Below are 27,054 nucleotides of genomic sequence, written 5' to 3' on the forward strand. Positions count from 1 at the left end.
GATCTGCCCACCTTGACCTTCCAAAGAGCTGGGATTACAGGTGTGAGCCACCGCGCCTGGCCTCTCTCTTTTTTTTTTGTTTTTTTAACCCTGATCAGACTGGCTAAATGTTGATTAATTTTATTGATCTTCTCAAATAACTAGCCCTTGGTTTTATTAATTCTCTCTTTTTCTTGCTCTCACTCTGTATTTTGTGTTCCGTTTCATTGATTTCCACTCTAATTTGTATAATTTCCAGTTTCTACTTTGAGTTTTATTGCTCTGTTTATATATTTTTTTCTAGTATTCAGGGTAAAAAGAAGGTGAGGTTAATGATTTCAGACCTTTTTTGTTTTCTTATATGGGGGTTTAGCGCTATAAATTTTCCTCTAAGTACTGCTTTAGCAGAATCCCACACACTTTTATATATTGTTTTCATTTTCATTCAGGTTTCTAATTTCCACTTTGTGTTCTTTTTTGACTTGTTGGGTTATTTAGAAGAGTATTATTTGTGGATTTTGCAGAGATCATTCTGGATGATTAAAATATTTGTGGATTTTCTAGAAACCATTCTGTTAATGATTTCCATTTTAATTCCAGTGTGGGCAGAGACTATACTTTGTGTGGCTTGAATGTTTTTAAATTAGTTGAAGGCAGAGGTAATTCAGTGACAGTTTTTTCCAGCTGGGGTACATGGGGTCTTAAAACTGCCAGGGAGAGGAAGAAGGCTGCATCTCATTTGATGAGGCCACTAGGAGAAGAGTGGACTGAGTATGCATATGGCATCCACCTTCATGCTGTGCTCTTTAATGCGGCAAGTCTTTAGTAAGCTTTCATTTTAAGTTCAGGGGTACAAGTGCAGGTTTGTCACCCAAGATAAATTTGTGTCATGGGCGTTTGTTGTACAGATTATTTTCTCACCCAAGTATTAAGCCTAGTAGCCATTAGCTATTTTTTCTAATCTTCTCCCTCCTCCTACCTTCCACCTCCAATAGGCCCCAGTGTGTGTTATTTCCCTCTCTGTGTTCATGTGTTCTCAACATTGAGCTCTCACTTGTAAGTGAGAACATGTGGTATTTGGTTTTCTGTTCCTGGGTTAGTTTGCTAAGGATAATGGCCTCCAGCTCCGTTCTTATTCTTTTTATGGCTGCATAGTATTCCATGGTGTGTGTGTGTATGTATGTATGAGTATATATATATATGCCACATTTTCTTTACCCAGGCTTTCACTGATAAGTAGTTAGGTTGATTCCATGTCTTTGCTGTTGTGAATATTGCTGCAATGAACACATGCATGCATGTGTCTTTATAATAGAGTTGTACCGGGAACTTTAGCATTGTCTCTGGCTGTATATCCAAGAATGAGGTTCCATTTTGTTTATTCGTTGTTTGTTTTTAGAAATAAAACCACAGATAGGGGCTTGAAAAAAGAATTAATTTAGACCTATTTTTTTTTTTTTTTTTTCTTTTTGAGACGGAGTTTCGCTCTTGTTACCCAGGCTGGAGTGCAATGGCGCGATCTCGGCTCACCGCAACCTCCGCCTCCTGGGTTCAGGCAATTCTCCTGCCTCAGCCTCCTGAGTAGCTGGGATTACAGGCACGCGCCACCATGCCCAGCTAATTTTTTGTATTTTTAGTAGAGACGGGGTTTCACCATGTTGACCAGGATGGTCTCGATCTCTTGACCTCGTGATCCACCCGCCTCAGCCTCCCAAAGTGCTGGGATTACAGGCATGAGCCACCGCACCCGGCAATTTAGACCTATTTAATGTCCCAGGATACTTCTTATTTTGTTACATTTCCATGTACACTTAAAAAGAATGTATATTCTGCTGTTGTTAGATAGAATGTTATAAGTGTAAATTAGGTCAAGTTTAGTCATAGTGTTATCTAATTCTTTTATACCATTGCTCATATTCTCTGTTTGTTCTTTCAATTATTGAAAGAGGAGTATTGAAGTCTTTCCTATAAAAATGTGTGCACTTTTTATTTTTCTTTACAGCTCTCTTGATTTTTGCTTTATATTGAAGCTCTGTAACTGAGTGCAGAAGTGTTTAGGCAATGATCGATCCTCTTTATGATAATATTCTTTGCTTTGAAATCTACTTTTTTATTAATGTAATTACTACTTTTGGTTATATTGGCATGGTGTATCTTTATATTCTTTTACTTTGAAACTATTTGTGTCTACATATTTCAAGTTCGTTTCTTATAGACAGTATCTAGTTGGGTCTTGTTTTTGTTTTGTTTTGTTTTTGTATAATTAAATAATCTCTGCCTTTTAATTGCATGATTTAGACAATTTTCATAGGTTATTCATAAGGTGAAGTTTAAATCTAACACATTGATCACTTGTTTTCCATTGTTTCTGTTCATTTAACCCTTCTTTTTCTGCTTTCTTTTGTTGTATTCATTGAACTTTTTTTATTCTCTTTTATTTTCTTTATTTGCTTATTAGCTATAACTTCTTTGTTATTTTAGTGGTTACTTTAGAGTTTTAGTATACATTTTAATTTATCACAGTCTAACTTTCAATGACACAATGTCATTTAAAGTAGTGTATAAAAATCTAATAATAATATACTGTCATTTCCTCACTTCTGTTTTTTATGCCATTTTTGTCATGGATTTTACTTTATCTATGTTATAAACTTCACATTACTTTGTTTTTTTTTAAGTAGCCAATTATCTTTTTAAAAGATTTAAATAATAAAAACTCACATATATTTACCTAGGTAGTTACTGTTTCTGGTGCTCCTCCTTTGTATAGATGCGTATTTCCATCTGGTATCATCTTCCCCTGCCTGAAAGATGTCTTTCACGTTGTTGTAGTGTGGATATAAGGGTGATGTATTCTTTCTGATTTTGTTTGTCTGAAAATCTTCATTGTATTCTTATTAAAAAAAATATTTTCAAGAGGCATATAATTCTAAGTTGACAGTTTCTTTTTCTTAGTACTTTGCCTCACTGGCTTTTTGCTTCATTATTTCTGGTGATAAATCTGCTGCTACCTTCATGTTGTTCTTTTGTTAGTGAAAAGTCTTCTTTTCTCTGGTTCTTTGTATGAATTTATCTTTAACACTGATTAGAAAATTAGATTATGTTTGGTCCACATGTGCTTCATGTGTCTCTCATTCTTTTGGGACTAACAGCTACCCAAGGCTGTACTTTTCATGGTGAATGACAGAAATACAAACCAACCAGCAAGCCATGCAAGCACATTTCAAGCCTTTGCTTGCATTACATTAACTAATATCCATTAGCTAAACCATGACATATGGTCAACCCCATGTAAGGTATGGAGAAGTAAAATCCATCTATTATGAAGACATGGCAAGGTTAGGCATAAGGATTATGCTCAAATTATACATCTTCACTGCAAGAGGTCCAGCAACTTACTAATAAACTTAGATGTCCCAGGTAGAAGACACCTCATGAAACAGCACAGATTATTGTAATTGGCAGTGTTTTCCTGTTGGAAGATTTATCCCCATTGTGGTTTCCACAACTGGTCTCCTTTCTTAGACCACATTCCAAGTCAGCCCTTGCAGATTTTTGATGGTAAAGCAGTACTTATGATCAAGTTCCCAAAAAGCTAAGGATGTTGGGACCATACTATATGTACTCTAATTGTAATTAAGATGTACAGGATTCGTTTGTCTTGTTGAGAAAAATTACACCTTACTGTGTTTCAAAATGTAATGACAGAATTGTGAGTACTTTCCTGCCCATTTAACAATGAATACTACACAAACAGGCAAAATCCTATTGCTATTTTTGTAGCTTTACCAAAATACTCTTTGACATGAGTAACTTAAGGGATAATTCTCAAGACCAAGAGGGCAATGCTAAGTAGAAGTTAAGCTTGAAAAAAACAGCTGCGTATTTTGAAGGCAGTCAAATTGGCATTATGGATATTTGGTGACAGTGATTTTACATACTCACATATTGTATTAGTCCATTTTCACACTGCTGTAAAGAATTACCTGAGACTGAGTAATTTATAAAGAATAAAAGGTTTAATTGACTCACAGTTCTGCATGTCTGGGGAGGCCTCCAGAAACTTTCAATCATGGCGGAAGGTGAAGGGGAAGCAAGGCACATTATTACATGGTGGAGGAGAGAGAGAGCAAAGGGGGAAGTGCCACACTTTAAAACCATCAACTCACTCACTTTCGTGAGAACAGAATCTGGGAAACCACCCCCATGATCCAGTCACCTCCCACCAGGTCCCTCCCTTGACACATGGGGATTACAATTCAAGATGATATTTGGGTGGGGACACAGAACCAAACCATAATCACATGTATGCATTGTTACTAATAGTAATTAATAACATTAGCTTCCATTTCCATTTTGAGTATTTCCTAGATATTATGTACATGTGCATTTATCACCTTTATTACTCATGGTAATCCTATTAGGTATTATTAATCCCATTTTATTCATGAAGAAACCGAGGCTCAAAGAAACTGAATGAATTGGACACGGAGAGACAGCTAGCAAGTGGTAAAATTGGGGTATAAAACCAGATTGATCTCAATCAAAGTCTGAGCATAGCCCCTTAAAGTCTGATGCCCCTTTTCATTCTTGATCTCTAAATTCCCATTTGAGCTTTTTTAAGGGGATTCATTGGCTTAAAAGGTAATAATGAATATATTCACATGGCCTAACATTTTATGGAAAACTTGTAGAACTTTGAGAATTCCTCTGCAGATTCTTGGGGCCCCTATTTGAGAAACATGGGACTGGGTCGTCAGTGGCAGCCTGGCAGGCATTGGAGTCAGAGGTGCCAACTGCAGTCTTACCTCTGCTGCATGGCAGCTGGGGACCATGGCAATAGATAACCGTCCAGCCAATTCTCTTCATTCTCCCAAATGAGAAACTGCTGCCATCTCTCCCTCAATTTTTTGTAGGGATTATATTTGACAATGCAGGTACAATGCAGTTTGGAAAACATGGCAAGATAAATGTTTTAAAGGCAATAAAGTATTGTCAACATGAGCCTGCACCAAAGTGTGTTAACATGAGGTAATGTTCTTTATGTGTAAAGTTCTTAAAACAGTGCCTATCATACTCCAAGTATAATATGTTTACTAAATTTTAAAAATATAATTTGTACCAACATAAAAGTTGGTGAAAAACAAAGCTTATGCAGATTTTCAATAGGGAATCAGTCTATAGTTTTGTGCTTATAATTATTAAAGAAAGGAGAGATCTCAGAGGGGCATTATCCTTATGAAATTTTTTGAAGCATATATGGGGAGTACTCATGCTACAAAATAGAAAAAGGCAAGGCTAATAGCATGATATATTAGCAGCTTTCTTCTGCAATGAGTGCAGATATGCCAAGAAAAGCTTTTAGGTTATATCCCCTCACTTTTCATACATTTCTCAGTTTTTAATGTCTGTGATTAATGTTAATTAAAATAACTCCTGTTCTTCAAAAATCTGTCTCCAAAAATCTGCTATTATGTAATACTTTATCCATTGGTTTGACGTTTCAATTTCTAGGCAACAAAGTGTTTTGAAAGAAGTTTATATTGAATGCTAAACACATGTAATTTAAACTGTATGAAAACTGACCCCAACTCTCTTTTCTGTGATATACTTTATAGGGCATTATCTTAGCCCTGCCCCTTACTGTGTAACTTGAGCCGGGCTTAGGCCGACTTCAAGCCCACATTGTTTTCATGTATCATGATACTGCAAATAAATGGACAAATGTTTGTGTGTAGTATTGTAGATTTTTTTTATTATCAAACCAGGACTTTCCTCCTGTGTCTTATTTGGCTTACCTTCTTTCTAATCCAAAAATATTATTAATAGGAGCTCATTTTGCAGCTAATGTTGGGAGACATGGCTGTCTCCCTCCTCTCTCCTTCCCATTCATCCTGACTCATACACATACACAATTGAAACTAACAGTACTATGGACGAAGACTGGATCAAATGATAACGAAATCAAGGGATAGGGTGCCAGTGAGGGAATGGAGCAGGTGGGATGTGATCAGCAGTACACAGTGACCTCTTCCTTTTAAAATTTTACCTTCCCAGAGGAACATCAGCAATATTGCTGTAATAGGTCCAGATCGTGGCCCGTTTTATTGACTAAGTCATCTGTAATTTCTTGATCTAAATTCTCTGACCTAACAGAGAAAAAGATTCCTTGCATCTTGGTGACATTAGAATACATCCTTGGAACATTGTTAACTGGACTTGGAGCTAGACAAAGGACAGGAGCTGGAGCTAGGGACACGTTCCAGGGCAGCTTAGGTTATACTTGGACAGAGTTAGTTATTTCCTTCTCACTGCATTTAGCTGAGTAACTGGGTGCACATGGGTGAGCCTCCATGCTTATAAATATGTGTTTTGGGATATCCAATAATATTATTAGAGAGATTACACATGGGCTGTATCATGGTCTTATCAGATTCAAGTGAATACATGTTTTGTTTTGTTGTTTGTTTTAACAGAACGAAGTCCCTGAGGTGAAGAAAGAGGAGACTTTGCTGGATCTGGACTTTGACCCTTTCAAGCCGGAGGTGACACCTGCGGGTTCTGCTGGAGTGACCCACTCACCCATGTCTCAGGTATCAGGTGTTTTTTGGATGTTTGGAGATAACATTTCATAAACGTCAATAAACTCAGTGTAGTAATCAATGATCTGTATACCTTTCATGCCTGCTACCTATTTTTATTTTTGGTTGACATATATTTCCTAGTAGGAAAGAGGGGTAGAAAGGGGACCTTTTCAGTATCAGTTATTCTAAGCCTTCTATGCCATCAGCTTTCTCTACCCATAGAGCTGGCATAACCACACATAACCTGTTTTCCTTCCCAGAGTAATTGTTACCAGTGCCCCACTTTGCACTCAGAACTGTTCAGGTTTACAAGATACATTCTATGGCTTCCCTAGATGAGGCTCTTTCTTTTAGCTTTGGGTTTACTCTTCTTGCTGTTTTCTCTACTTCCCTTCCTCATACTTTGAAAGTTAAGGCGTGTTTGCGGTGACCATGAGAGCATGCTCCAGCAGAAGCTATTTTCAGTGTTGATAGTTCTGAACTTGATGCTGTGTTCATCCTCCACGTTGAAGAAGCTTCCCTCCTGTGATCATGATTATGGTGTGATGGAGAGTCGCCTTGCTTCCCCAACACTTTTTGCTCATCACTCCCTCACTCTCCGCGTTTCTTCCATTCTGATAGTTACTGTCATAGCATTCTCTGTCAGAGGATACTGGTGTTGGTGCCGTAATGACCTGTGGGTAGGTCCTCTGAAATATAGTTTGTTTACAACTCTCTATGCTAATAGAAGGAAGTTAACTCAAAATCTGACGAAACAGAAACTGTATATCAGTACTTTGCATAGGGTTGGCACTGTACATTTGAATTTAGGCAAATCCAAAATTGCTAGAGTATGCTTCAAATGAATTAGTGAGAGTATCATAACATTCAGCCTAGGAATTGAGACCTAGCTTGAATCCCTGGTCTTGAAGTCTTCTTGGTATATCACAGTAAACTGCTAGAGAACAAATAGCTCAATATGAACCTCAATAAGGATTATGTCTATTCCATGCTTTCTTCTAGAATGTGATTGAACTTTTAAAGGCCTTCCTGCTGTAAAATAGAAACAATAAATTTCTAAGGTATTAATAAAGTAGGGGATTAATAGTCTAGACACTAGCCTTAAAGATGCTTTACAAAAAAGTGGGTCTCTTAGGTGAATGTTTCAGGAAGCCTCCTGTATTAACTCTCTTCGAGGAGATTCATGATATATGCATTAGAATATTAAAGACTAAGAAGCTCTGCAATTAAAGAAAACTGTTTATATTTGTTTAACTTAGAGTTTCCCAAATTTGCTTGACCACAGAAATCTGTTGATTAAACTTTTCTTAATATTCATTGGAAAGTTCTCTAAAACAATACTTAAGAGAAATGTGAAGTATTGTCAGCAAGTTTTAGAGTTCCACCTTGGTGACCAAGAAAAGTACAAAGTGAATATACATATAATTCACAATACTTCCTTCTCAGAGCTCTCTCATTGTATAGACAGTCAGCAGAATTCACGGGATTTCCTCTACCTCACTCTCCATGCTTCATTTCTTTTGTGGCAGATGCAAAGTTTCTGCAGTGGATGCTGGAATGATTAGTGGGTGAGATTTCATAGCATTTCTGTCTGCAAGTTTAAGCCAGGGGAAAAACCTTTTCTATGTTAATTCATGGTTACATTAATCCATAAGTCATGAAACTATATGTGGCCATAAGACTAAGAGATACTTCAAAATTAAACAAAAATGACCTTGGTTTAATCTTCAAAAGTCTTAGTTCTGAGGGACATATATCACCGCAGTGAGGGCAAGCTGTGTGTGTCCCTGTGCTCTTCCTCAGGTCCAGGCAGTAAAACTCTCCAGCCTCCTGGTGGCCATAATTGAATCACTGCACTATGGTTGTCCTGCAATCCAGCTCTGATCACACCTCTCCTCGTTGGCTAAGAACAAAAGTCTTGGCTGAGTGACAAAAAAGCGACACACTGTTAGGTCTGCCTGCCTTCTTTCATCTTCACTCAAAGTGATCTCCTTTACCCATCACCTGACTCCATGTTTTCAAGCGATGTTCTTGCTGCTAGCAGAACACCTCATCTTGTGATCTATGCAGTTTCTGTGCACACTAACTCATCCTTTCATGATCCTGAGGATTGATGAACATGACATTTCACATTTCCTGCCTTCCTTTTAAAGAAAATACTGGTGCATCTGCATTATGCAAAGACATGTGCTAGCTTTTATGATCTTGGATTCTTAAGGGGCTATGAAGCAATGAAATGGGAACCATCTAGATAATCAGAAAACATGTATTAGATCTATGTACAAAAAATTGTGGCTTTCCATGGAGCTATTCTCCTCTCCTGTCTTAGTCATCTTACCAGAAGATGCTAAGCAAGAGACCAGCCAGGCTGCATGGAGATGCAAGGCGGGCAGTGCAGAGCAGTTAGAATGGGACCCAACCAGGTGGGTAGGTATCAGTCAGAACCACAGGGCTCGCTTTCGATAATACGCAGCCCAGATGAGGCCTCTGTGATCTCAACTGGAAACCATCATATTTCTAAGGTTGGAATGCCAAGCTCTCTAGTTTGCTGTTCACATTTAGTGATTCAAAGTAAGTGCATAAAAATGGATCTATTCTAGTCACAAAAGCATGGGCATAAAGGGAGGTGGCTTTAGCAGCAATTCTCAATCATAAAGCAAATAAGAAAGAGAAGTATCCCATACTCCCGCAACCCATAGTGGAAGTCATTTGAACCATCTGGCCTCACTCCGCAGGATCCATAAGCTTTTAATTAAAATACCAGTAGTAAGTGTAATTCATTCATATGTCTTAGGGGGTACTCTGCCAACTTGCATGATTACCAATTAGTTGAATGGTGTGTTATCATCTAATTCAACATATTGAAAAACTATTTTTCTTGGGCTCATTTGCCATCAAACTGGTCATCATATATTTTCTTGAATGAGATGGGAAGGAAATAGCATTAGCAGTGATTAGGGTCTGCATTTCCTCAAAGACGTGATAAGCTCTAATATTTGAACACCTTGTTTACTTCATTTTAATGAGGGGGGTGTGTGTGTGTGTGTGTATTAAAGTAACCTCATTCGTGTTTCAGATATAGTTTTCTACTCACATAGTGAAAGGCAAGATTGATTAGACCTGTGCTATCCAAAGCTAAGTGCAATTTAAGCTTATATTAAGCATAATAAAATTATGTAAAATTTAAAATGTGATTTTGTTACCCTAGCACATTTCCTGTGCTCAATAGCCACATGTGACTAGTGGCTACCATACTGGATAAGCACAGACATGGATCATTTCCATCGCCAAAGAAAGTTCTATTGGGCAGTGCTGTACTAAATGCTTAAAAAATGCTTATGATTTCAATAACTTTTGTCACCTCAGCATTTTTTATGTTTTAGATTTGTATAGCTAACAGTATTTTTGTTTATTTGCTTTCAGACATTGCCCTGGGACCTATGGACGGTAAGCCACTAATAACTGTTTTCTTGTATCTTGATCCCCAGAAATTTGTAAACGTTGTTATATTTGATTTCATTTGCAACGGAAAGAAGACCCATAAATTTAATGAGAGTGTAGTCCCCTAGAATGATCATTAGGTCACTGAAAGTCTTGAGCATTATCACAACCTGAAGATGATGGTGAAGGAAGGGTACAGTGGACCAGACTCCTGGGTGAATAATGGCCAAGAATTTGGATAATGGTCAATAATTTGGCCCTTTGTTTCTTCCTGTTGTGGTTGGTGGCAAGAGGAGCTGTGGTAGTGAAGGACACACACCGCTGTGGTTGCATTTAAACAGAAGACAAGGAAAGTGTGAATGAGACAATAGAAGAGATGGGCTACTTGGCACATGAAACCATTTTAAAAAATCATTATATTCAATGAAGCTTGGGTTAATAAGAACTTGAGCTTTAGAGCCAGATGGCCCTGGATTTGAGTCCAAACTCTACTACTTATAACCTTGAGCCTGAGCAATTTCTAAAACTCTCTAAGCCTCGGTTTTTCTCATTTGTAAAATAAGGGCAACAATGCCTACTTCAGAAGATTGTGTGAGGTTTAAATAAGATAATTGTAAAGTATGTAGCTGGTGTCTGGTATGTATCAACAAAAGGTAGATATTATTGCTGATGTTTATTCAGCTAGTCTGATGTGTAAGGATAATTACTCCAGAATTTAGAGTTAGGAAAGTGTCACAAACAGCTTTGTGGTGATCTCATTGGTGCTATGAAATTGGAGATTGGTTGCACACCTCTCCAGCCTCATATCCCTTGGAGCAGGGCCTTTGTTTTAGAAAAGCCTGGTCACATGTCTTAAGAACGCAACTTAAGTTGTATGTTTTCATGTATAGTGAGGCAGCAAAAGAGGAGTTTAATCAATCTAGCTATTCATGGGCAATGCCACTTCTGAATTGACATTGCCTCTTTCTTTCTCCGTTCAAAACCAAAAGATGTCTGTCCCCTCCTTCTGCAATCACAGGGATATACTGTACTCTTTAAGATCCCTGGAGCTTCAAGGAAAGTGCTCAAGAAGAGAGATTAAAAATGTCGATGGAAACCACCAATGACAAAGTTATATCTTTTCTAGGGAAAAGTTTTACTCATATACTCACAAAAAAGGCAGGCATGGATTGATGTTCAAGTCATTTGAATTCTAATCTCAACTCTGTGTTAATTTGCTTGGAAATTAAAAAGACCATGCTATTTTTTTATTCCAATATTTTATGTCTCTAGTGGAACTGTAATGCATTTTCCTTCCCTAGCTGGGAGGGTATGGAAAGGCTGAAGGTATCATTTAGAAGGAGCTTTTGAACATTTCAGAGGACAAACTTGCTAGGGATGGTACCGATAACAAAAATGCAAAACAACGGCTTTCTGAACGTAATTGCTCACAGCTATTAATCTTTTCAGCTTCCCAAGATTTTTTCCTTATGTGGAGAAAATGGCTGCTAATTTGGGGGAAAGACATCAAAAGAACTCTCCAGTCAGTCAGACTGGTTAATATCAGACTATCCTCCATCTAAGCACCCACCTCAGAGGCAGAGCAAAGTATAGGATGAGTTTGGGGAAGATTTTCTTCTGATACTGTGTTAGAATATATGCTACTGTGTAATTTCTTGACCTCTAGTGTTTGATCTTAGTCTGATGTTCTCAAATTTGCTTATGCGTTTGAAACTTCACATTTCAGAGTCTGCTAAAGCAGAAGTCATGTACTAGCCATAAAATATCCTTGTTGATGCTAGAAAATGACAGAGGCTTTCTTTATGTTTCAGTTGTGCCTTTTCTACAGTGGTCTTAAACAATTTTGGAACAAAAATCATTCGCATCACAAAACAAGTTGTAAAATTTGATCCTAAACCAGTAAAAGCTATAGCCTCCAGCAGAATATTGACTCGAGACAGCAGAGGATTTTATTGTGTTAGTGAATTTTCTTCTCTTGCCTTATTGTTACTATTTTCTTTACCCATACAGACAAGCACTGATTTGGTACAGCCGGTAGGTAAATATCCAGAAAATTCTGGATTCTTTTTTTTTTGGTATTTAATATGCATTACATATAGTATATTTTCTAGAGTAAATTGTTTCCCCGTGGCATTGCTGGTCATAGATTTAAACCTTAAGCCAACGAACATCAACACTTTCCAGTTTGGCTTACTGGTGCTACCCACCTGAAGAGCTTTCTGTTTCTCACCAAATCTTACCATGATCTATTTCATCTTTTGTTTTTGTTTTTTTTTTTCCTTTGCTCTTCTGCATACTTTAAAGCCTGACTCTTCAGAAAGTCTGTCCTTGTGTAACCTGATCATGGAGGAAACTCCAGACAGTGGGTTGGCCGAAGAAATTCAAAGATCTCAAAATGATATAGGTGCATTTACTTGGGGCCCTGATGCTAGTACAGACAGGGTCAGCCAGGAAATTACCTCAGGTGGGTTTGGAGAAGACTCTGCATGTCTCTCCGAAGCAGAGCAAGGCATAAGATTATCCACCAGACTGCTTTCGTCTGCTGACTGGCCCACTGTAGCTGAACAGGGTGAGCATGCCCCACGGCCAGCCCTTCCAGATGGGAATGAACGACTGTCCCCAAAGCCCATGCCTGAGGCTGGAGTTGCCATTGCTGCTTGTGTGGAGATGGAGCAGCCATATGACCCACGTGACTCAGAGATGCCAGCCATGGACACAGCTGGCCTGTTCAAAGAAAGTCATGAAGATGTGAAGAAGTCAGATGAAGAGGAAGAGAAAGAGAAGATAGAAGATTCTCTGTGGGCAGGTGTGGAGACGTGTCAAAAGGTAGACACTGGAGCTATTGATATCAAGACACTAGAAGGTACAGAGGAATTTGAAGAGAAAGCATATGAAAGGACAGGAAACAGAGTGGTAGAACTTCTTAATACCATAGGAAAGGAAGATGATAGGACCTTAAAAATTAATGAAGTGGAAACTAGGAAAGATCTGAGAGCAGGGTATAAGGAAAGTACAAAAAACAATGAAAATTATTTTGAGAAAAGTGACCTATTAGAAAGGGACATGGAAAGAGGAGATATAGCAAAAGAACTTACTGACAGAGACCAAGGTCTACATGATGGAATTCAAAAGGTAATCAATAATTGTGGAATGATAGAAGGCTTTGGAGCCAAACCCACCAATCACCCAGTTATCTTGAATCCATCTCTCCAGACCTACTCTGTATCTAATATTGAAGATGGCAGCCATGAGGGATGGGTTTTGGCTAGAAAAGACATAAAGAAAAATGTAATAGACACTCCCAACCACGATATGATATATTACCCAGCACAAGGCAGTGCAGATGCTGAAGAATTTCAGTGTGAAACTGTGTTAAATGCTCTTGTAGGTGACAGGGATAAAAATCAGGCTGTTTTATCAATAAAACTTGAAGTAGAAGCTCAATCTAGGACTGACCTTAGTTATTCTCTGGGAAGTGATGCAAATGGGAGAGATTTATGTTCATGTAAGGCAGAAAGTTCACTAATAGAAGGGTCTGAAAGAACAGTGACTGAAAACTGTAGTCATACTGTTAACTCGCCAAGAATTGCAAAGATAGACTCTTGGGGAACAGATCCAGGTCAAATCTGCCAGCCAAGCTTGAATTCAGCAATGAATAATTTGGATATAACAGGATTCTCTGGTATACCAGATGGCCAAGCAAGTGGATTTGCCAATTGTCTGAATTCTATTAACCACTGGCCTATCAGAGATACAGAAGGCTTAGATAATAGCTGGAAACATTTAGATGTCATTGAGCACAAGGAAGAACTAGAGGTGGACTTAGTAGCAGGTGTATGTGGGGAACAAGCCATTGCTAGCTGCTGGGAACAAAGCCAGGAGATAGCGAGACCATTGATTTTGGGGACCTCCCGGAATGCTAGCACTGAGATTTCTGCTAGTTCCCAAGACCAGGACATCAACAACTCAGATTTATCTGAAGATGAAATTGCTAACCAGAGATATGGATTGTTGTACCAAGAAATAGAGGCTGACAAAGACGAGGTACTTACCCTAGTCTGTAGCATAGGCTAGCCAAAGACTTCTGTAGGTTCTGTTTTTTCTCATGTCTCTCACCTGCTTCATTACCCATCACTATCTTCTAGGAGGCCTGATCTCGCTAAGAGAGTGTCATGTACTTCTTGAAATCTGTGCAAACCAAACACAAATAGGTTGACCAAAAAAAAAAGCAGCAGCATCAGTAACAACAAAAAACCCAACAACATAGACACACACACACAAAGCAGAATGATTGTGTTGGAAACTAATGAGAGTCTATGTTACCATCTCATTTTCTGAGTTTATTCTCCCTACTATTCAGGTACTAAAAATGTGCTAAACCGAGAGCAGCAGAGACTAATTTAATCTTCCTAAAGTGGTTCCACTCCAATAAGAACACATGAAACATTTCAGCCCAGGCCCACTGAAACTGTAAAATATCATCATTGCTGTTCATCAAAATGATGCATTGTAGAAACACTGCAAAAGCTTCTTCCAGATACTGTCAATGGCCTGAAAAGCAACTTAAACCGTAATGGCCCTTTTCTGGAATCATCTTCTCATTATAGAGAAAGTGGGTTTTGGTTAGCACCAAAAAATAATGCAGCAGCAATAATTGTAAAATTAACCTTTTTTTTGTCAGCCTACTTAAAATCATACAGTGTGGCCTTTTGCATTTCCTAAGTTCTTTCACGCACAGCAACCTTTTGTATTATTTTAAAATTTGTGATAGTCTTTACTTTCCAACTTGTCTAATGGATATTTACTGGTCCTACAAAAATGGTAATGAAAACAATAACACACTCTGATTTTCGTTTCTGTTTAGGCTTCTGGTGGTTCATTTAATGGATTCACACAGGTAAGGAATCTATTTTTTTTTACGAGATCCATCTGCTGAGAATGATGCACATTTTTTTTCAATGTAGTTTGGTTCTCTGTGCCACTTATGATTAAGAATGTCAGCACAACATTGGACCCCACTCCTTACAAACTGAATAATGTAAACAGAATTGTGGCAACATTGCATGATTATTGTGAAGATTAAATGAGATATGCAACAGAGTGTTTAGCCCAGCAGTCTAGCACACGCTAAGTGCTCCTTGACTTTAGTTTAGCTTTTATTAATATGATTAGCTCTACCATGGGATTCTACCTTCTACCAATTCCTCTGCTAGAAATTAGAAGTTGTTCTGATCTGAGAGATCCACTGGATTCAGCTGTTCTAAAGAAGAGCTAGGATTGTTTTGAACTGATGAAATGGATCTTTAGAAAATGTGAGAGATTTTTAGGAGCTTCCTTCTAGAGATTCCTATAGGAGCCACACTGCACAGAGCCTTGTCTCTTCAGCAGTTCTCCAGGAAGGAGCTATCGGAAGATCAGAAACCATATGCTAGTTGTGTTCAATAAGGCCTTATTTTTCTCTGGAGTCTGTGAAAAAGGAACCACAAGATGAACTGTCCCATTAACTGTGTATGTGCCATCAGGTAGGCAGGTGTAACCTATGTAAAAGGCCGGCCACATGGCTCTCAGGCTCCTGGATCAGTTCTGACAATCTCTTCCATGGAGAACTCAAACAGGCTTGTCTGTGATGACTGCTTTGTCTCAGAATGTCAGACATGCACAGTTTCTAATAATTTAGCATTTAGAATTCTCTAAATACATATGCATAATATATTCATAAATAGCATTCTCTGTTTAAAAGTTTCATTATTTTCCCATGTTATCTATAAAAATATAAAACCCACTGACACTCCCACATCCAGATACAGATACACACAAACACAAAGTGATATGTTAATGCATCTCTTCCATCTTCAGACAATTCTTTTGAAAGGTTATCATAGGCATTGCCATTAATTTCTCATTCTTTTCAGGTTTCTATTTCCGTCAGAGTTATTAATGCACATAATTTTAAAAGTAATGATGTTTATAAGGGCTTTTATTTTAAAACTTCAGACCATCATACACTCCTTTCATTTCCCATTTCTTAGAGGTAAATAGTTTCATTTCCTTTAACAAATTCTCTGGTTTCACCCTATATGTGTGCATGGGTTTCTAATAATGCTGCTTCTTGATTTCTAAAGTATTAGCTATTGACTCATCTCTCTGGAAGGCGAAGACGTAAAGTATTTTCTACCTCCTACCCACCCAATGTGTCCCTTTTTCTGCTTCCTGCCTTTCCTCTGATAGAGTTCCATCAGAGCTATCCAGGCAATCTGTGGTAATATAATGGTGATTACAATACTCTTAGCAGCCAAGTCATGAAGTTCACATTTTGTTCCATGCCAAATTTTTGTTTTCCTTTGTGGTAATAATTGTGGGTCTTATTTATTTGTCTGTTGGTTGATATGCTTAGTTTTCTAGGTACTTATTGCATATTCAACCCCATACTCTGTAGTTATATAAATCTCCTATTTTGCTGAAAATATTAGACATTCAATCAGTTTCATCTTCTTGAAGAAATTACCTGTCTGTCCTCCTGGGCTGCTCTGGTCTGAACTGGGTACTCTGAGACTGTGACTTGCTCCAGAGCTGTTCTCACTGGTTCTCCCATCCTGTTGGTCATGGGGACTGCCTTCATCTCTCTCTCCTGTCTATCCACTGTTTTCTGATGCAAGTTTCCTCATTTGTGGTTTAACCATTCATTTGGTTGGAGCACAGCCTCCAGTCATTTTCTGAAAAAAGTGTACCCGGAAGGTATATGTTTGTGACCTTACACATCTGAAAATGTCCTATGTATATATTAATATAATGCTACTAGTTTGGGTATTAGAAGCTGAATCATTTTCCATTAGAATTTTAAGGCCATTGCTCCACTCAATTCTACCACCTAGTGTTGCCTTCAAGAAACTGTCATTTTGATTCTTGTTATTTTGTAAGAAACCTTCTTCCCCCTCCTCATTCTTTCTCTCTCTCCCTCCTTCTACTGTCTCATCTTCCTCTTCTCCCTTTCTTCTGGAACTTTGTAGAATCCTTTTTTTTGAATTTCTGAAAAATTAAAATGTTGCAATGATGGGCTGTGGTTTCTGAAATGTTACAATGATGGGCTGTGGTCTGAGTCTCTTTTCATCCACTGTATAAGCCTTTTTAATCTCAAAATTTATGGGTTTTGGTTTGGGAGAAATAAAAAAAAATATTTCATGGATTTATCTTTTTTCTTTGTTTTCTCATTCCATAACACTTCTCTTTTTTATATGTCAACTTCCTGTCTAGCATTCTATTATTTTTTTTCTGTTTCCTTTTTTCTGTTGTCTTTCTCTACTTTCTCTGTTTTCCAACTATTCTAACAGATTTTTCACCCCGATAATTTTTCCAATTTCCAAAAACTCTTTTTGTTTGCTGCATATTTATTTTCCAATAGCACCTTCTTCTTGTGTCATGAATGATCCTCTTCCATTGTATCTCTGAAGATATTAATAATCAGTTTTGAATTTTTTTGCAAAGTCTTTGTTTCTTCCATTTGCTTTTTTCCCCTTTCTATTACATTTCTTTATTTTATATTTGAGACTTCTCAAATGTTTGGTGATCTTGACTGAATACTCATGTTTAAAAGTGGGATGCTGAAAAGCTGACTGGACACTTGTACAGGTAGATAGAGTTCATTGACTGTGGGCATTGTTACACAACTTTCTGGCTCATCTTTTCTGTTGGGAACCTCTGAAGTCAGATTCTTTAGGCATTTTTTTTTTTCTTTTGGGCTGGCCAAATTTCCCAGGGAAGATTCGTCTTATCTCCTGTCTGGGAGGTTCAAGTCTGACTACTAGTGTAATGGAGGTGATTGAGGGAAAAATGGGAGCAGAGTGGGGAGAGAGGTGTGCATGGTCTCAATATTTATTATGTAAATACTTAATGCTTCTGCCTTCCTGATGTACCTGTGTGTCCCCTAGTCCAGGGACCCTGTTTCAGCCTCTGTATAATTAATCTCAAGTCTTCTGCTAGGGTAGACAAGGATGTTGCTTGGTGTTCTTAATAGGTAAGAACATCTTGAGGTCTGGTGACTTTGTAATAGACTTTTACTATTCTCCTGTTGTTACCACCACCCTTACTCCTGTTTCCCGTGACTCTTTATGTTTCTAATTCTTCACCACTGAGCATTCTAAGGAAGAAATTGGACTGATTTTCACCACTTCTAACATCACCTTAGGATACAGATTTCTTTGATCCACCAAGTTACTACTCTTTTCATCTGTTTTCCAATTTCAACATTTTGTTAATTTCTTTCTTCGCATTCTTTTCATCTTTACAGGTTTATGCCTTTAAAAAAATCCATTCTTGTTGTTTAGTTTCGATTCAGGAGGTAATAAAGGTAACTGCATGTGTTCAAAACACTATCTTCAACCAAAAGTCATTGGGTCATCTTTTCTGGTAGGGATCCCCTGGTGTCAATTTCTTCCAGCAATTTTTTTCCCCTTGACTTAGCAGATTTCTCAGGAAGGACACTTGGGTCTCCTCTCTGGATACCTGGCTACCAGTGTAATGAGAGATGAAAGTTCCTTTAGAGATTACTTTTCCTTTAGATTTCCTCCAACCTGATTTGTTTAGGTCAATGAACATATTTTATGAAATTTTAACCTATGGCTCATATATAACCCATAGAAGGAACACTTAGGTAATATTGTAAGATTGAATTTACAACATTTAAAAAGTTTAAATTTGGGGACTTCAACCACTGTCTTCTGATTTGGTATCAACAGCCAGAAGAGACGCTGTAGACTAACGATGCCCCTGAAGCCAGTGCCCTTTGTTTAATGACGCTTATAGTATCCTGCTAGCCGAGACTTGTATTTAGAATAACTATCATTAAAACTTACTTTTGCATCTTTTGTCTTAATTATTTAAAATAAAAGGGGACTTCAAAATGTTTAAAATATATTTATTGAGGCCAGGCATCGTGGCTCATACCTGTAATCCTAGCACTCTGGGAGGCTGAGGTGGGCAGATTTCTTGAGCGCAGAAGTTCAAGACCAGCTTGGGCAACAGAATGAAACCCTGTCTATACAAAAAATACAAAAATTAGCCAGGCTTGGTGATGTGCGCCTGTAGTTCTGCTGCTTGGGAGGCCAAGCCTCAGTGGAGGCTACAGTAAGCATAATCATACCACTATACTCCAGCATGGGAGACAGAAGGTAACCTTTCTCAAAAAAAAATTTAGATAGATGATAGATAGATAGATAGATAGATAGACAGATAGATAGATAGATGATACATAGGTAGATAGATGGAGTCTTTCTCTCTACACACACACACACACACACACACACACACACACACACTCTTGATGGTAGCTAATTTAAATACCTTTTTTTTTAATTGCATTTTAGGTTTTGGGCTACATGTGAAAAACATGCAAAATTGTTGCATAGGTGCATACATGGCAGTGTGATTTGCTGCCTTCCTCCCCTTCACCCATATCTGGCATTTCTCCCCATGCTATCTCTCCCCAACTCCCCACCCCCCACTGTCCCCCCACTCCCCCCAACAGACCCCAGTGTATAGTGCTCCCCTCCCTGTGTCCATGTGTTCCCATTGTTCAACACCCGTCTATGAGTGAGAATATGCGATGTTTGATTTTGTGTTCTTGTGTCAGTTTGCTGAGAATGATGGTTTCCAGGTTCATCCATGTCCCTACAAAGGACGCGAACTCATAGTTTTTGATGGCTGCATAATATTCCATGGTGTATATGTGCCACATTTTTCCTGTCCAGTCTATCATCGATGGGCATTTGGGTTGGTTCCAGGTCTTTGCTATTGTAAACTGTGCTGCAATGAACATTCGTGTGCATGTGTCCTTATAGTAGCACGATTTATAATCCTTTGGATATATGCCCAGTAATGGGATTGCTGGGTCAAATGGAATTTCTATTTCTAGGTCCTTGAGGAATCGCCACACTGTCTTCCACAATGGTTGAACTAATGTACACTCCCCCCAACAGTGTAAAAGTGTTCCTATTTCTCCACATCCTCTCCAGCATCTGTTGTCTCCAGATTTTTTAATGATCGCCGTTCTAACTGGCGTGAGATGGTATCTCAATGTAGTTTTGATTTGCATTTCTCTAATGACCAGTGATGATGAGTATTTTTTCATATGCTTGTTGGCCTCATGTATGTCTTCTTTTGTAAAGTATCTGTTCATATCCTTCGCCCATTTTTGAATGGGCTTGTTTGTTTAAAATTTTCTATTTTTATTCTTGATTTTCAGCCCCAGGATACTTCATTATTCAACATGCAGACAGACCAAAGTATGATCTGCAACTTGGTAAGTTGATTTGGGTTTGTGCTCTCAGGAAGTTGTTAGTTATCACTGAATGTTCTAAAGGCCGTCTAGAGTTTAAATATCCAGAATGTGGTTTCATTCATTCTAGGCTGTCTAGAGTTTCAATATCCAGAATGTGGTTTCTGGATCCATACTTTTCTAGGAAACAAGAGAGAAAGTATCTGTAAAACCTCAGTGTGACTTTGCATTGGGTTATTTCTATTAATATAGGCACAGTCATTCCAGCAAAAACCAGTCTCCTAATTATGAACCCCAGTGGAACACAGTGTATCCATTGAGGACATGTATATTTCCATATGAATATAACTTAAGCTCCAGTATTTAAAGTGAAATTGCCTCAAGAATTCATGCTTCAAAATAAATCTTTGTTTCTTGAATCTGAAACTACCCCATTTCTCATCTCATCCCTCCCCTTTTTGGGAGGTAGAAAGCAATAGTGCATAGTAGAGCTGTGATTCCTAATTGGCTGCTAAATGAGAGGAGAGAGAAAAGCTTAGTTGGGAGATGAGTAAGAAATAGAAATAGTTGCTCTTGGTGTTTGAGGAGATTCTTAAAAGATCTGAGGTGGGCGGATCACGAGGTCAAGAGATCGAGACCATCCTGGCCAACATAGTGAAATCCCATCTCTACTAAAAAATACAAAAATTAGCTGGGCGTGGTGGCACATGCCTGTAGTCCCAGCTACTCGGGAGGCTGAGGCAGGAGAATTGCTTGAACCCGGGAGGAAGAGGTTGCAGTGAGCCGAGATCGCTCTACTGCACTCCAGCCTGGCGCCTGGCAACAGAGCAAGACTCTACCTCAAAAAAAAAAAAAACAAAACACACAACTCAGATGTGTTCTCCTCTTTGTACAATTAAAAGCATTTGTTGTTGTTAAAAAAAAAAAGATGAGTGTTGCAGTTATTATAGGAAACATTTTTAGCAACAGCTTAAATCTTACTAGTAAGGATGAATGAAGAGACCTTAAGAAATGTCAGTTTTGAGCATGTCATTGCTACACTTCAGAGGATTTGGGCTCTTTGAGACTAGTTCATGAGGATTATTTGTGGCACTATGGTGTTCCCATGGGAATAGTGCATAATTATCCCAGCTCCTGGCTTTCATATTGGATACTTGGGATTGAGATTAATGAGAAAGAATTTCTTTTAAACTTTTATTTTTAAGTAAGGAATTCTGTTCTGGAAAGTTTGTCTTCAAGGCTGGTTTGATATATTTGCAAAGTCAAGTGTGTCTCTCATACCCTGTCAATCAATTGTCACTCTTTTGCCTTTTGGGCAACCAGCTGAAAGGTAGAATCTCTCTGGCCTGCAAATAAATATTTAAATGTTGCAAATACAGATTATACTTGTGTTAGTAATGGATCCAGTGAAACTCATTTGTCGTGTTCATTGATGATTCTCCAGCCAGGTGATGAAGATGGAGAATGAAACTTTTAATTGTCAATCATTAATGGTTTATGAAAAATGGAGAAATACCAGTATAAAAAGAAAGGCAATTGGTTATAATTAAACTCACACCTACTACATTGCTGCAAAAGATTCAGGTCTAGAATTCAGTTGTTTTTAAGTTTTGGTGAACCTTTCCCTACCATCCGTGACTGGTCCTAGGAACTTTCCCTTCTCTTTGTATGTATTCTCTGAAGCAGACATCTTGCCCCTTCTTTCCATTGAGAAACTTAGCTTTGTCATGTTGAGTTTTGCAAATGCTGCTAACCTTGGCCCTGCCCTCTGATCTAGGAAATCACAGTGAACTGATGTCTCCCAGTGAGTCGTGATTGTACAGGATCTTCCCAAGAGCAGCAAAACTTCCCAGTGTTTGGCTCATTGACTATTCTAAGCCAGGTAGGGGGTGAAGTTGGTAATCAGCTGTACATCTCCCAGCCTGCATCATATGGCCCCGCAGGACATCTTTTGAGTACGAGTTGAAACCCTTTTGAATCAGATCTTGCTCAGGGCACAGGGTTGCCTCTAAACCCTTTTTCAGTTCTCACTAAATTAGCTCTCTCAGGACTGGAGAAACCGGATACAAGCCCACATTGGATATGACTAGATTTCTGCCCCTGCTTTCCCAACCCATCTCCTCTTCCTCTGTGTTGACCCGCCTTTCATCTTATCACAAAGGATACCAGAAAAGGTGCCGCAAGGCTACACTCCTCATTTTATTCTAGAGGAATAATTCTGTTTATGGTCCTCAGAGTTAAACCACTGTGGCATCAGCTGCCACCAGTATCTGTAAAGGATGCATCTCTTCTCTGAATGCACAGTGACTGCTACTGAAGCAAACAACAGGAAATCATTACCAGCACTCCAAAATAGGTGTGGCATGGGATCAAGCCGTTTGCAATGTCTGTCAAGGGAGGCATCTTGTAGAAAAAATGGTGAACGCAGGGCACGATCCCCACAGGACTATAGTAAATGTCTCCACAAGAGGTTGCTCACATTTTATCTTTGTTTTTCCCTTTCTCTTGACAAAATACAATTTTACATTATCTTAGAAGAAGTACAGAGGTGGCTTCTATTTCCAATGTTGGGTAGCTGATTTTATATAGAATCATGCTTCATTGTTACTCATCATTTACTGAGTTATACTATCCTCCTGGAATTTAAGTTGTAGTGCCATATTGTAAAATTTCATGTGATATTATCGTATGTGAAACACGTTGTGACTTGTGGGGATGTAAGCAATCTTAGGTTCTCTTTATACTACACCACAGTCTCACTGTCAAATTTTAATAACCAAATGCAATTAGACTCATTTATAAAATCACCCTAGCTATTCATTCCTGCCTTCTACAAAATGTCAGAATTTCTTCAGACTTCTAAGAAACCAAGACTCTGATGCAAATATTTTTTGCATTTTAAGATATCCTGGCATTTTGTAAAATATAGGACAATGTATTTCTTTGACTCATGTTTTAAAACTTCTCTTGGCTTCTCATCTGGCTTCACTCTTACTTCTTCTGTAATGTAGACTCCGCTTGCAGGGAACAGCATCTGCTCGTGGATTTCTTGCTGTTTTCTCAAATTACCCTTGTGTCCTTCATTGTGTAGGTCATTTGATACCAGGCTGTCATAGCAAATCATCCTGACTTCCTAAATGGTAGGATCATTCCCTGAGCGCTTACAGTATCTGTTTGCTGTTATGAAAATTTGTTCCATTATGAAGATAATTCTTTTCAAACAATAAAAGTGAAGTATTTTTCCATAAAGGACTCCTGAGAGCATATTAGTGTGGATTTTATCTCATTCTTTCTTAAAAATTGTGTCAGACCACCTCTTAAAGCTTAAAAAAGCTCATAAAAAATCAAATGTCTGCACACATCTACCAGTCCTTTGAATTTATTATGCCCTTTGAAAAGAATGGTGGTGTGACCCTGGCATGCATAAAAATGGAATGATTTGGTGGGAGACATAAGACAAATATTTTGTGTATTTGTCCAACACTAGGCTATTCCTATTCACTTTATTTCATCTCAGCATAACTTTTCCATCATTGCTTTGTGAAACTTGGCCATGTGCACTGATTCAGATGAATGTACAGGACAAATAGAGGTGGGTTTTGATTGCTTATGATGAGTCGGATTGAAGTTACTGATTTCTCTAATCACAGCATTAATTAAATACTTCTTACTTCAATGGGAAATCACTTTTAAACTTTTTTTACAGTTTAAGTGTTTTGATGACAGAAAAGGATCTTATGAGCCCTCTAATGGCCATCCATTTAGTGAAAGATGGATCTTTCTAGCATATCTAGGAACATGCTAGATAAATATGTTTTTATTAATAAGAATGGAAAAAGAAGGCATACTTTCAGTAGTTTTAGTGACATGCATTGGCTGTGGTGCTTTAAATAGCTTGTTGTTAGTTTATATTGCTAATTTTAAAACGAAAAGGCCTTAATCTAAGAGATGCCAGAAGCCTGATTCAGCATATATGTAATTGGAATCAGGATGATGTCTACGTGTAGAGGTCTTGTTGGAGCAAAAAGACCTCACCCTGCCTACACAATTAAGGGAGTGTAATTGATACCATGGAGAGAATACTACCCAGTGGTTCTTTAAACAATTACATGAAATAAATGCATTACTAAGGGTTTTGTTGGAGGGTGAAAGGGAACAAGGGACTGAACAGGAATTCACAACAAGGCAGTAAACTATCTATGATTGTGGTAGAGAATAGCTAGGTAGCTGGGTCTGTTCCTACCAGACTTGGAAGTGGAACACTAGCCTCACAGTGACCTGTTGGGTCAAATGAATGCATTTTAGTCTGATTATTAGAACGACCCTTTCACTTTTTGGGTGCAATGCATATTCATAAAACTGAAAGACCCTGAACTACTGCTCTGTCATGCTGTCACTCTCTCTCTCTCTCTCCTCTCTCTCTCTCTTTCTCTCTCTCTCTCTCTCTCTCTCTCTCTCTCTCTCCTCTCTCTGCAAAGTAGCAGAGTCTCTTATAGCTATCATAGGTAATTGGGTAGTCAAAATGTTGCAAGTAGGTAAAATGGGTAGGTACAACAGTAAGTCTTGCCTGACTTCTAGGGAAATGACAGTTCTTGATGATGATAAAGCAGTTTAATAAGACTCCATACCTAGTCTTTTCAGTTCTCTTAAGGCCTATGATGCCAAATATGGGTGTCTTTTCTGCAGCAAAGATTTCGTGAAGCTAGTTGCCTATGGGATGACAAAGAAAATCTTAATTGTCCAATATTCTGTAATGTTATCTATTCACCTGTTGAATCTTTTTCCTCTAACCCTCAAAACAAACACTCCAAGGCTGAATCTGAACAGGCTCTGCCCACAGAGCCGAAGGTAGAGGAGCCCCTGGCCGCTGTCACACCCGCTGTTGGGCTGGACCTTGGAATGGACACTCGGGCTGAGGAGCCAGTAGAGGAGGCCGTGGTGAGTGCCACCTCCCTCCTACCCTCCATCTGCCTCGCTGCCGCAGCCATGCTCATCTCATGGTCACATGCATCGCTTTCATCTTTCTTCACTTCGGGCAGACATGCTTCATATCTGTCATAGCTCCCGGGTTCAAATAGCCTTCATTCCTATTCGCTTTCATTTTTTTAATACGGAAAATATCCAGATAACTACTCGTATGATCTAAAGAAAACTGTCGCATAGCCACAGGTATAGCACAGGAGATGGGCTGTAGAACTGGTAAGTAATCAGACCTGTTAATGCTTTGTTCTACCTGTGACAGCTGGACATGTGCCTTCATTAGGGAACTTGCATGTGATAAACAGAATAATTACTTTGTTAGTTGTGGGTACATATTGATTACTTACAATAGTAGTTTTGTAGGCTGGTTAAGGTCCAGTGAGGTGTTGAAATGCCATGTCACAACTCTCTGACTCCATGAGGATTCTTATGTGCACCACCATTTGCTCACAATTAAGTTTGCTGATGGCTCTTATAATAATATGGACATTGAGGATGTTTTTGTACTGGGATAGAGATCCATTTTTCTGCCTGGAAACCTGCTCTTACCTTGATACATGCAGCCATAAAGAACACCACGTCGCAAACTGGGATGAGCTTTGATATGTGCCAAATAGAATTGGACATTGTAATACCTATGAAAGTGTAGAGTTCAAAATACCCATGGTGAGTGAAAAGTCATTTATTTATGAAATGCAGAAAAATGTCTTCCAACAATTTTAATCAGAGTACCATTTCCAGCCTTCACAGACTGTACAAATAGGAAAACCAATTTCTCTATTAGCAAAAATAACATTCCCTAGATTAGATACCTAGAGAAATGAGTCGTACTTCAAATGAGTCAACTTCATGTTGTTGGTGCCTTAAGTCATTTTACAGGGAAAATGGTAGGTCATCTGTGACATCAACAGTTTATTAATCAAGTAGAAAAATAATAGTGCAAGATAGTAATGGAAAACACTTAAAGCTGGACTGAATCTCTCCCAGGGGCATTGCTTGCAGGGACTTTAGACCAGGGAGTGTTGTGTCCGTGGTTGCTCCCAGATTCACTGGAGATTTCAGCAAGTCCATGCAGATAGTGCTTTTTCATTTGGTGTCTGATGGTGATCTGTCTACTCACCCTAGCTTTAAGATTATTTAAATAACAAAGGAAGGGAAAAATAGAGTTTATTTTTTGACTACTGTTGTAATTAAGAAGATAATTGATTTTTAAAGGAATATGAATAATGCCAGGGACTTAAAAAGATATCGATTTAGGTGTTGAGGGAAATTGTTTCAGTTCAGAAAAGCTCTCATCAAATCCCTATTTTGAAGAGCAGCACAGACTTCATCTTCACCAGTGTTTTAAAACTAGTCCATTGATTTTATGCCCAAGACTATTCAGTGTAAGGCTTAATACTGTCATGCCCATGTGTTTGAGCAGGGCCAGCATTTGCTGTTGTGCAATAGATTGGAGATGTGGAATAGACAAGCTAAGGTGTTCAATACAGGCTGAATGTTGTTGATTCTCCATGATCCCCTCTAAGAGTGCCATGTTCATATACTTCTCACACCCATCCTCACTGCAACAAACTGATCTAAGTAGGCTTTTGGTTTTTTTCAGAATCCAGATTTATGCTTTTCCAGTGGACAATATTAGTGGTCACCAATTATATAAGTACCTACTATGTAATAGCTAATATAGATATGCATATATTTGATGATCGTTTAAACTAAAGGTAATATGAAAAATATTCAACACCCTGTGGCATAGGCACCAACCATCACTCAAACCAGCTTCCTTCATATTGGGTGAGCAGC

At 38.4% G+C, this 27,054-nt stretch overlaps 1 protein-coding gene across 4 annotated transcripts in view; it reads left to right on the plus strand.

The window, feature by feature from the left end:
* AMPH (amphiphysin) overlaps positions 1-27,054 on the plus strand; it is a 270,671-nt gene that overhangs the window by 195,020 nt on the left and 48,597 nt on the right. For all 4 annotated transcript variants that reach the window (XM_012473724.2, XM_064366759.1, XM_064366761.1 and 1 more), the window contains exons 12-17: positions 6,456-6,572; positions 9,987-10,010; positions 12,015-12,038; positions 14,869-14,901; positions 20,242-20,298; positions 25,087-25,212. In XM_012473724.2, the coding sequence (XP_012329147.2) occupies positions 6,456-6,572; positions 9,987-10,010; positions 12,015-12,038; positions 14,869-14,901; positions 20,242-20,298; positions 25,087-25,212 (381 nt within the window). The remainder of the gene's footprint in view (positions 1-6,455; positions 6,573-9,986; positions 10,011-12,014; positions 12,039-14,868; positions 14,902-20,241; positions 20,299-25,086; positions 25,213-27,054) is intronic.

Source organism: Aotus nancymaae, unplaced genomic scaffold (assembly GCF_030222135.1).
Source record: "Aotus nancymaae isolate 86718 unplaced genomic scaffold, 86718_ANA_hifiasm-v0.15.2.pri h1tg000065l, whole genome shotgun sequence".
NCBI lineage: Eukaryota > Metazoa > Chordata > Mammalia > Primates > Aotidae > Aotus > Aotus nancymaae.